General features: G+C 50.9%; 1 protein-coding gene across 2 annotated transcripts in view; it reads left to right on the plus strand.

Annotated features, from left to right (window-relative positions):
* CDH3 (cadherin 3) overlaps positions 1 to 5,350 on the plus strand; it is a 57,115-nt gene extending 51,765 nt beyond the window's left edge. For both annotated transcript variants that reach the window (XM_003814561.6, XM_055100396.2), the window contains 3 exons: positions 1,554 to 1,684; positions 2,076 to 2,222; positions 4,501 to 5,350. In XM_003814561.6, the coding sequence (XP_003814609.1) occupies positions 1,554 to 1,684; positions 2,076 to 2,222; positions 4,501 to 4,710 (488 nt within the window). In that variant the 3' untranslated portion in view covers positions 4,711 to 5,350. The remainder of the gene's footprint in view (positions 1 to 1,553; positions 1,685 to 2,075; positions 2,223 to 4,500) is intronic.
* Positions 5,351 to 12,158: the final 6,808 nt, after the last annotated feature.

Genomic DNA, 12,158 nt, shown 5'->3' on the forward strand with positions numbered 1-12,158 from the left:
TGGACTCCCAAGGAAGGTTGGGTCTGTTTTGTCTGGCCAAGGACAGATAGCAGTTCCATCAGCAGGCAAAAAAGTAATGATCCTGAGCAGTGATGTATGCTCTTAAATCAAACTGCCCTAGAGAGATGGCTAGAGGGTCCCCTCTTAATACAGGGTTAACTGTGTGTAGGCATGAGAGAGAAGGCAGCCAGGATCCCCAGTTGGCCAGTTCCCCCCATGTCCAAATAGCCTGCCAGCCTTTTACACCACATCACTGAAGCCAGGCCCTTTTAAAATTCCAACACTGGGGCTGGGCGCAGTGGCTTATGCCTATAATCCCAGCACTTTGGGAGCTGAGGCAGGCAGATCACCTGAGGTCAGGAGTTAGAAACTAGCTTGGCCAACATGGTGAAACCCCGTCTCTACTAAAAATACAAAAATTTGAGATCACGCCACTGCATTCCAGCCTGGGTGACAGAGCGAGACTCTGTTTCAAAAATAAATAAATAAATAAATAAATGGGCTCCTGTAATCTCAGCTACTCAGGAGGCTGAGGCGGGAGAATCACTTGAACCTGGGAGGCAGAGGTTGCAGTGAGCCAAGATCCTGACACTGCACTCCAGCCTGGGCAACAGAGCAAGACTCCCTCTCAAAAAAAAAAAAAAAAATTCCGGACAGGCGCAATGGCTCACACCTGTAATCCCAGCACTTTGGGAGGCCAAGGTAGTTGGATCACTTGAGGTTGGGAGTTCAAGACCAGCCTGGCCAACATGGTGAAACCCTGTCTCTACTAAAAATACAAAAATTAGCCAGGCATCTGTAATCCCAGCTACTGGGGAGGCTGAGGCAGGAGAATGGCTTGAACCTGGGAGGCGGAGGTTGCAGTGAGCCGAGATTGCACCAGTGCACTCTAGCCTGGGCGACAAGAGTGAGACTCTGTCTCAAAAAAAAAAAAAAAAATTCCAACACTGCATTCCACGTAAGTTTAGATTACTGTACCCTATGAAAGTTGCATTATCTTGTTCTTAAAGTCTGTGGCTAATTAGGGGACATCTGGTGACTAAAAGAGGGTCTCATTGAAAGACAACATCTGCTGGGAGGTTCCCATCCCGACATCCCGACGAAAGGTTTTCTTAAGGATCAGTACCACCAATCTGGTTAGACTGACAGCATTATGGGTGAGGAGAAGGAAGTCAGAATCTTCTAGGAGGAGGTGTTATAAGCTGAGAGCTGACATGTGGGAGCCATGTGTATGCATAGAGTCTGCCAGGTGAGGAAGGAGCCTGTATGAAGGTTCTTAAGGGGAAGCTGCTGGGGATATTCAAGGAACACAGAGGAGGCCAGTGTGCCTAGACCTTAGTGGGTAGGGGGACTTGGAGGCATAGGCTGGGACCAAATCTTGCCAGCCTTGATAAAGAGTTGAAGTTTTCCTAGGTGCAAGTAAAGCCATTGTAGCATGTTAAGCTCTGGCTACTGAGTGAGGACATCTGCAGTTAGAGGGGCTCTGAGGGCCTGGGGGTCTTGGCCCGCTGTGTGGTTACAGAGGGAGCACTCACACTCCCCAACCCTTGCAGTCCTCCTGCTGGTGCTGCTGTTGTTGGTGAGAAAGAAGCGGAAGATCAAGGAGCCCCTCCTACTCCCAGAAGATGACACCCGTGACAACGTCTTCTACTATGGCGAAGAGGGGGGTGGCGAAGAGGACCAGGTGGGGCACTGGGGGCTCTGGGATTGGGAGGTGGATGCCCCTAAGGCCACTGGCAGGGCTGTTGGGTCAACCAACTGACCAAGTTAGCTGTGTTGACCAGGCCCTGGCATGAAGCATGCGTCTTCCTTTTCTAACATCCTCCAGCACTTCTCTGGTCCATTGCTGTAGTCTCTTTGGCCCTAGCCAAGTTAACCTCGAGCCTATGTTTAATTTGCTAGGACAAGGGAGGATGGAAACGAGGGTTTTCCAAAATCTGTGACATCATCTGTCTTGTAAGACCTCCCCATGAGCCAGAGTATCCAAAGGGTAGGGGGTGTGGGGTGAGATGTAAGTGGCAGGGGATGGGGGGACAGGAGTCCTCAGTCACCTGCTCTCCTGCATTTCCCCACAGGACTATGACATCACCCAGCTCCACCGAGGTCTGGAGGCCAGGCCGGAGGTGGTTCTCCGCAATGACGTGGCACCAACCATCATCCCGACACCCATGTACCGTCCTCGGCCAGCCAACCCAGATGAAATCGGCAACTTTATAATCGAGGTGAGGCATGGCAGGCCAGTCGAGGGCCACCCTTTATTCAAGCCCAGCACCAGCCACACAGGAGAACAAGCATGGGCCTGGAGTCTTGGGTCTGGGTTCAAATTCTGACTCCACCACCAACCAGCTTTTGACCTCTGGCTTATTTGAGTAACTTCTGGGGTTTGTTTCTTCCTCCATAGAACTCACTTGCAGAGTGGTTAAAAATGATTAGGAGGGGCTGGGCACGGTGCCTCACGCCTGTAATCCGAGCACTTTGGGAGGCTGAGACGGGTGGATCATGAGGTCAGGAGTTCAAGACCAGCCTGGCCAACATGGCGAAACCCCATCTCTACTAAAAATACAAAAATTAGCCAGGCATGGTGGTGGGCACCTGTAGTTCCAGCTACTCGGGAGGCTGAGGCACAAGAATCACTTGAACCAAGGAGGCAGAGGTTGCAGTGAGCCGACATCACGCCACTGCACTCCAGCCTGGGCGACAGAGCAAGACTCCATCTCAACAACAACAACAAAAATGATTAGGAGGCTGGGCACAGTGCCTCACGCCTGTAATCTCAGAACTTTCAGAGGCCAAGGCGGGCAGATCACTTGAGGTCAGGAGTTTGAGATCAGCCTGGCCAACATGGTGGGAGGTGGAGGTTGCAGTGAGCCAAGATCGCACCTGGGTGCAACTTATGGCTGTAGTGAACGCCGAGAATGAAGTACTCAGACAATTCTAGCTGAGCGGGGCGGGGAGCAGTTCCTTTGAGAGAGCGTCACTCTAAGATCTGTCTGCCAGGTATTTATTGAGAGAGCTTGTTTAAACTACAATTTAGACAAACAAGAGACATCCACCAGGTGGCTCTTGGCGGTCGGGTATGAGGCACATATGGCCTTGTAAAAAACACTCAAACCACATTTTTAGGAGGCTGTGTTCAGCGCTCCTTATCACACATACTACTCCCTGTCCTGTTTTCAAGGTCCAGGAGATCTAGTCTTGTGTACAAACAACATGCACACAGCGCCTCAATATTTTTCCATGCCTCAACCTCACATGCCTCTTACATAGGCTTGAATGTCTTGTCGTGCGCCCCCCACACCTGGGCAACAAAGGGAGACTCCATCTCAAAAAAAAAAAAAAAAAAAAGGCCGGGCACAGTGGCTCATGCCTGTAATCCCACCAGCACTTTGGGAGGCTGAGGTGGGCAGATCACAAGGTCAAGAGATTGAGACTATCCTGGCCAACATGGTGAAACCCTGTCTCTACTAAAAATACAAAAAATTAGCTGGGCGTGGTGGTGGGCGCCTGTAGTCCCAGCTACTCAGGAGGCTGAAGCAGGAGAATCGCTTGAACCCGGGAGGTGGAGGTTGCAGTGAGCCGAGATCACATCATTGCACTCCAGCCTGGGCAACGAAGGGAGATTCCATCTTTAAAAAAAAAAAAATTAGGAATGATTTATTCATTTATTCAACACATATAGCAGTTGAATACTCTGGAGCCAGACTACCTGGGTTTGGATTACAGATCCCAGGTGATTGCACTTGGGGGGCAAAGTTTGGAGCCTCTGCTGTAGAAGACTTCAAGGATTGAACGAGCAGGCAGCTAGGACAGTGCCAGCACAGTGGTTCCCGACCCTGCCTGCATGTTGGAATCACCTGGGCACCTTCAGAAACCACTGATGCCTCAGCTCACCCCCAAAGATTGTAATATAATTGAACTGGGTGTGGCCTGGGCTTCAGAATTTATAAAAGATTCTCCAGATAATTTAAGTTTCGGAACTACTGACCTAGCATGTAGCGCTTATTAGATAATGATAGCTATTGTTGCGAGGTGCTATTCTAATAACTGCTTTACAGGTATTTACTCATTTACTTATTCATCTGTTCCTTTAAAACTGTACGAAGGAGGCATATGTCCTCAGTACCTCCCGAGGCTGTGTCACAGGCATGCATCCTTTAAAAAAAGGAAGAAAAAAAGTATTGTCATTTTACAGACAAGGAAACAGGCATAGAGCGGTTAAGGGACTCGCCCAAGGCCACAAAGCTAGTGTGTGGTGCGAGTTCTGGCCCGGGCTGTCTGATTTCAGTCCTTGCCCTTACCCCCTGGCCTGTGTTGCACTGAGCACTTGCTGTCTGCTGGTCCCTGAGTGAATGAATTCTGCATGAATAACGCATTCTTTCATTTCAACCTCCAAAACCTTTAGGGGAGGGGAGAGAGGGGCTCACAGAGAGGAAATGGAGGCTTGCAGCTGGCAAGCGGCAGGACCCGCCGCTCCTAACTACCTGTTCTCTGTTGCCGCAGAACCTGAAGGCGGCTAACACAGACCCCACAGCCCCGCCCTACGACTCCCTGTTGGTGTTCGACTATGAGGGCAGCGGCTCCGACGCCGCGTCCCTGAGCCCCCTCACCTCCTCCGCCTCCGACCAAGACCAAGATTACGATTATCTGAACGAGTGGGGCAGCCGCTTCAAGAAGCTGGCAGACATGTACGGTGGCGGGGAGGACGACTAGGCGGCCTACCTGCAGGGCTGGGGACCAAACGTCAGGCCACAGAGCATCTCCAAGGGGTCTCAGTTCCCCCTTCAGCTGAGGACTTTGGAGCTTGTCAGGAAGTGGCCGTAGCAACTTGGCGGAGACAGGCTATGAGTCTGATGTTAGAGCGGTTGCTTCCTTAGCCTTTCAGGATGGAGGAATGTGGGCAGTTTGACTTCAGCACTGAAAACCTCTCCACCTGGGCCAGGGTTGCCTCAGAGGCCAAGTTTCCAGAAGCCTCTTACCTGCCGTAAAATGCTCAGCCCTGTGTCCTGGGCCTGGGCCTGCTGTGACTGACCCACAATGGACTTTCTCTCTGGAATGGAGCCTTCTTAGGCCTCCTGGTGCAACTTAATTTTTTTTTTTTAATGCTATCTTCAAAACGTTAGAGAAAGTTCTTCAAAAGTGCAGCCCGGAGCTGCTGGGCCCACTGGCCGTCCTGCATTTCTGGTTTCCAGACCCCAATGCCTCCCATTCGGATGGATCTCTGCGTTTTAATACTGAGTGTGTCTAGGTTGCCCCTTATTTTTTATTTTCCCTGTTGCATTGCTGTAGATGAAGGGTGAGGACAATTGTGTATATGTACTAGAACTTTTTTATTAAAGAAACTTTTCCCAGAGGTGCCTGGGGAGTGAACTGTTTTCTAAATAGAAGGTTTATTGGCATCTAACTCACATACCAAACCATTCACTTGTTTAACGTTTACAATTCAATGGTTTTTAGAATTTTCAGAGTTCTGCAAAAAGAGTGGACTCTCTTTACCCTGCTGGCTTCACCCAAGCTTCCTCTCAATGGCAGGGGATACTCAGGGTCAGCTTCCATGCCTAAGTGGGCTCAGGGAGGGGAGACTTGCCCTCCTTTGCAAAGTCAGTTGCTCCATGAGAGAGAACCATTAACCTCTTACCCCAAGGCTGAGCCCCTCCACAGCCCCAGCAAGGTCTCTTCTGGAACAGCGGCTGCCCTCCCTGCAGGACAGTGTGTGACGACTTCATCTTCTATGCTGGAGGGGTCCCTGTTGAAAGGCAGGGGTTGGGGAACAGCCAGCTCTGCTACTTGCTAGCACTTTTTTTTTTGAGACGGAGTCTCGTTCTGTCGCCCAGGCTGGAGTGCAGTGGTATGATCTTGGCTCACTGCAAGCTCTGCCTCCTGGGTTCACGCCATTCTCCTGCCTCAGCCTCCCGAGCAGCTGGGACTACAGGTGCCTGCCACTATGCCCAGCTAATTTTTTTTGAGTGTGTGTGTTTTTTCAGTAGAGACGGGGTTTCACTGTGTTAGCCAGGATGGTCTCGATCTCCTGACCTCATGATCCGCCCACCTCAGCCTCCCAAAGTGCTAGGATTACAGGCTTGAGCCACCGCGCCCAGCGCTGGCACATCATTTAACCTCCAGTTGCCTCAGATTTTACATTTACAAAATGGGGAGTTTTTGTGGAGATTAAGTGAATTAATATCTGGCACATGGTCCATGAAATCTGTCAGTTGGTAACAGCTACCATTTATTCAGTACTTTTTAAGGCCAGACAGGACTTCAATTATTTCCTCTAAATCCTCACAGTCACCCTCTGAGGTGACTTTCTCCTTTAAAGAATGGCCACATTGTATTTGTTTTTTTAAATGACATCTGGTCATCATCGAAATCAAGCAAAACAAAATTAAGAGAACCTATCCAAGATGTCAGTGAAATTGGAACATCCCTGACAATACCAGGGCATAAATGCAGGAATCAGGAATAGGCAGCAGTGATAGAACAATTCTGTCTGTGCTCTTGTTAACGTGAAGTTCAAAGTCATCTTTGCAATTAGCCAAAGGAATCTGAAGTGAAGCTGAGGAAATTGCTGATGTTGAAATAAACATTTCCTTCCATGAGGATGACTAATTCTGTAAAGCGCCTCTGCTCAAAGCACAGACCCTGAACCGGAGTTATCGGTGCCACCTGCTGAATCGGAACCTCTAGGCAGGGCCCTGCTGTGGGTTGACAAGCCCTCCGTGGGATGCTCCTGCACACTCAGGTTTGCTGCCAAGACTCTGAAGGATGAGGCCAAGGAGCCTGAAGCCTCAGACCTTGGATGGGGAAACCAAAAGGAAATGAAGTTGGGGCTGGGCACCATGGCTCAAGCCTGTAATTCCAACACTTTAAGAGGCTGAGGTGGGTGGATCACTTGAGGTCAGGGGTTCGAGACCAGCCTGGCCTGATCCGCCCGCCTCGGCCTCCCAAAGTGCAGAGTTATAGGCGTGAGCCACCGTGCCTGGCCTACACACACATTTTTGTACTAAAAATACAAAAATTAGCTGGGTGTGGTGGCACGCACCTATAATCCCAGCTACTTGGGAAACTGAGGCACAAGCATCGCATGAATCCGGGAGGTGGAGGTTGCAGTGAGCCGAGATCACGCCACTGCACTCCAGCCCAGGCGACAGAGTGAGACCCTATCTCAACAACAAAAGGGGATGAAGTCGGATGAGAAAGCTCACCTGTCCTTGGTCCATGGCACCCTCAGGACAAAGCCGCCTCCTGCCTCTCCCACTGAGCTGGGGCCTCAGATTCCCCTCTGCCAGGGCTGTCTTTGCTGACAGGGAGTGTGGGAGGATTGGGTGTCTCTGCTAGCAAACACCTGCTGCCCGTTATCTTCAACTCCCTTCAGAGAAGCCTGGATAAATCAGAAACTCTATCTTCAGCGGAGGCTAATCATGAAACCAAGCAGCCCCTGTTTAGGCTGGCCTTCCTCCCCTGAGATATTTGGAGGAAAAACAGCCTTTCCCAGCCTCAACTGGCCTCGGTGGATGGATGTAGAGTCCCCCGGCAATGGAACCAGTCACCAGCCCCCGAGAGGTTTAGAAAGAATCAGAGCCTGGGCTCTGTGATGGGGACAATATTAAGTCACGCTCTCACTCTGGGCCTGCTTCTCATCTGCAAAACAGAAGCTTAGGACTCTGATCCTTAGTGCCTGTAATAAGTAAAAATATTTGCATTGGTAAGACACCAGCGCTAACCACGCAGAGTGGACACTAACCAGAAACAACTGATGTGCTGGCCATGATGAGGACCATCGGTCCTTTGAATTTTGTGTTTCAACACTTTGGTGTGCCTCCTTCCAGGATCTGTTTCTCTTGTGCATTACACACAATTTTTTTTTTTTTTTTTTTTTTGAGACAGAGTCTCACTCTCCCCCCGGGGCTAGAGTGCAGTGGCACGATCTCAGCTCACTGCAACCTCCACCTCCTGAGTTCAAGCGATTCTCCTGCCTCAGCCTCCCGAGTAGCTGGGATTACAGGCGCCTGCCACTATGCCCAGCTATTCTTCTGTATTTTAGTTAAAAAATATTTTTGGGCCAGGCGCGGTGGCTCATGCCTGCAATCCCAGCACTTTGGGAGGCTGAGGCGGGCGGATTATGAGGTCAGGAGTTCGAGACCAGCCTGGCCAAGATGGTGAAATCTCGTCTCTACTTAAAATACAAAAATTAGCTGGGTGTGGTGGCCTACCCCTGTAGTCCCCGCTACTTGGGAGGCTGAGGCAGGAGAGTCACTTGAACCCGGGAGGTGGAGGTTGCAGTGAGCCAAGATTGTGCCATTGCACTCCAGCCTGGGTGACAAGAGCGAAACTCCATCTAAAAAAATATATATATCTATAGATATATCTATAGATATGTATATTTGGTAGACACGGGGTTTCACCATGTTGGCCAGGCTGGTCTCGAACTTCTGACCTCGACGAGTGATCTGCCGACCTCAGCCTCCCAAAGTGCTGGGATTATAGGCGTGAGCCACTGTGCCCAGCCTACACACATGCTTTGCATTATACCTTTTCATAACATGGCATATTGACTTACTGTCCCCAACACATCCAGTTTGGATGTGTTATTTAATGTCACCACAATCCATAGATATTGGTCATTCTAATTTTTTGCCCTTAACAATGTCAAACAACTTGCAGCATCCACTTGTGCAGATGCTGCAAAGCCAGTCCTGCATTCTACGGTGGGGTCGGGGGCAGGAGATGGGGATCGTGGTCCCGGTTGAGATCAGGGCTTCCTTGAATGTGGGGTTCACTCTTGGATGACTGGCCCTTGAAAGCACCCCTGGCACTCATTCTATTAAGTGATCTTTTCTCCCAGACTTTTAAAAGGCAAAGTCCCAGAATCCAAGTCCAACAGAAAAGAAAAGTGGAGCTTTGGCCAGGTATGGTGGCTCACGCCTGTAATCCCAGCTCTTTGGGAAGCCAAGGCAGGAGGATCACCTGAGGTCAGGAGTTTGAGACCAGCCTGGCCAACATGGTGAAACCCCGTCTCTACTAAAAATATAAAAATTAGCCGGGTGTGGTGGGGCATGCCTGTTATCCCAGCTACTCGGGAGGCTGAGGGAGGAGAATCGCTTGAGCCCAGGAAGCAGAGGTTTCAGTGAGCCGAGATCACGCCATTGCACTCTAGCCTGGGCAACAGAGCATGACTCCATCTCAAAAAAAAAAAAAAAAAAAAAATGGAGGCTTACTAGAAGAAGGGGTCGGGGGTACCCAGAGAGCCTTCTCTTTAGCCTCATCCTCCCAGCTTGTATTCTTATGAACCCCCAAATCCAGAGCATTTTGAAAAGTGCCCCAATCCCTCCCTGACATTTTACAGATGGAAAAAGAGGCTCAAAAGATGGCACTCCCTATGGCCCCTCCAGTGGGGACAGAGATGGGCCAGCGCCCAGGCCTCGCCTCATACCATGCCTTTTCCCTCGTCACTGACCCAACGATCTTTTTTTCTTCCCAAAGGGACTAAAGGGGCTACAGATAGGCCCTGTCCCCACAGTGTGCTTTCCCAGTCCCTAGAGAGGCCTGAGGAGGGTGGCATGCTCTCATTCCTAGACAGTTGGTGAGGAGCTGGGGCCCCGAATTCCCGGCCCCCCATTTCTAGGCATGGACCTCACTCATTCACTTCTGGGCCCACAAAGGGACTCAGGGAGAAGACCCAGCCCGGGGACTGCTGGGGGGTGGCCACTCAGGAAAGGGCCCTGAGGCGATGGGCCTGCCATTGAAAGTGTGGGAGCAGTCACCCTGGGAAGCCCCTTTTACAGCCCACACCCTGTGTGTCCAGTTCGAGGCTTGCTGGAGAGCTCCAGGGAACAACTCCCTCCAGGCTAAAGGCAGAACCCACCTTCTGGCCTCCCGTTAAAACAATCCCCCCAGCAGAGTACAAGTTCAAATCCTGGCACTTCTAGGCATGAGGCCTTGGACAAACCACATAACCTCTCTGTCTCTGTTTTCTCATCTAAAATGGGGGAGTAGGCTGGGCATGGTGGCTCACACCTGTAATCCCAGCACTTTGGGAGGCCGAGGCGGGTGGAACACCTGAGGTCAGGAGTTTGAGACCAGCCTGGCCAACATGGCGAAACCCCATCTCTACTAAAAATTTAAAAATTAGCAGGGCATGGTGGTGCGTGCCTGTAATCCCAGCTACTTGGGAGGCTGAAGCAGGAGTATCTCTTGAACCTGGGAGGCAGAGGTTGCAGTGAGCCGAGATCGTGCCACTGCACTCCAGCCTAGGCAACAGAGCGAGACTCCGTCTCAAATAATAATAATCATAAATTAATAAATAATAAAATGGGCGAGTAAAAGAGTTAATATCTGTAAGGGCTTGGAAGGGTGCCTGGTGCACAGGATACTGTGTGTTGTCATTACTATTGTGGTAGTGTAGGGACTCACAAGGCCTGCTAGCGCTCCCTGGGTGGAAACTGCACTTCCCAGCAGGAGGAATTCCCTGAGATTCCCCAACCTGCAGGGAGTGCCAGTGTCAGGTATGATTTCCCTGAAGGCTCTTTCCCCACGCCCAGCAGAGGGCACCATTCACTCAAACCACCGCCACAGCCCATAGAGCTCCCAGCCCAAGCGCCAGGTCTGCAGGGAGGGAGGGAGAGAGGAAGGCAACAGTGGCACTGGCTGCCACATGCCACACAGGGAGTCAGCTGGGTGGCCGGAATGGCCTTGGACACTGATGAAGACAGTCAATATGGAGTCAGTTACATGTTCTCCCGCCTCACAACCCTGGGGAGAGGTTCAATGGTTCCCTTTTATTTAAAGGAAATTGCAGCCAGGCATAGTGGCTCACACCTGTAATCCCAGCACTTTGGAAGGCCAAGGTGGGAAAAATCATTTGAGCCCAGGAGTTCCAGACCAGCCTGGGCAACATAGTGAGACCCCATCTCTATTAAAAAAAATTTTTTTTTGATTCAGCTGAGTGTGGTGACAGACACCTGTGGTCCCAGCTACTCGGGAGGCTGAGGAGGAGGCTCACTTGAGCCTAGGAGGTCAAGGCTGCAGTGAGCCATGCTTGCACCACTGCACTCCAGCCTGGGTGACAGAACAAGACCCTGCCTCAAAAAAAACGAAAAAATGAGAGAGGTTAATGGCCACATACGATCAGGAAGCAGCAGAGACAGTTTTGGGGTTTAGATTTCCTTGATTGCCAGGTGGGCTCTTTTTACAATTAAGGATATAAACTCCAGCTGCAGATGGGGCCGTGGGGCAGGCAGGCCGTAGAAGGCGCCCTTCAGGTAATGCTTATGGCCTCCTGCAAGGTGGAGTTGGCCTCACTGACCCTGAGACTCTGTAGCCCTGAAGCACAAAAGCCACAGCATTCCCAGCCACTTCTGGGGTCCCCTTGAGTATGTGGCATCATCTAAGGCTTTTTTATTCATTCGTTTAACAACTTCATTGAGCACCTGTTCTGTGCAAGACACTGTTTTTTTTTTTTTTTGGAGACACAGTCTCGCTCTATCCCCCAGGCTGGAGTGCAGTGACGCGATCTTGGCTCACTGCAAACCTCCACCTCCCAAGTTGAAGTGATCCTCCTGCCTCAGCCTCCCGAGTAGCTGGGATTACAGGTGCATGCCACCATGCCTGGCTAACTTTTGTATTTTTAGTAGAGACGGAGTTTCACTATGTTGGCCAGGTTGGTCTTGAATTCCTGACCTCAGGTGATCCACCTGCCTCGGCCTCCCAAACTGCTGGGATTACAGGCGTGAGCCACCGTGCCCAGCCTCAAGACACTGTTCTTGGTGCTAGGGTTATAGCAATGCAGAAAACAGTAAAAAAGCCCAGCGAGCCGGGCACGATGGCTCACGCCTGTAATCCCAGCACTTTGGGAGGCCGAGGCAGGTGGATCACGAGGTCAAGAGATCGAGACCATTCTGGCCAACATGGTGAAACACCGTCTCTACTAAAAACACAAAACATTAGCGCGGCGTGGTGGCACGTGCCTGTAGTCCCAGCTACTCGGGAGGCTGAGGCAGGAGAATGGCGTGAACCTGGGAGGCAGAGCTTGCAGTGAGCCGAGATCGTGCCACTGCACTCCAGCCTGGGCAACAGAGCAAGACTCCGTCTCAAAAAAAAAAAAAAAAAAGACCCCAGCACTAACATGGGGGCTGCAGGTAAATATGTGTGTAGGGCCCACA

Source organism: Pan paniscus, chromosome 18, assembly GCF_029289425.2.
Source record: "Pan paniscus chromosome 18, NHGRI_mPanPan1-v2.0_pri, whole genome shotgun sequence".
NCBI lineage: Eukaryota > Metazoa > Chordata > Mammalia > Primates > Hominidae > Pan > Pan paniscus.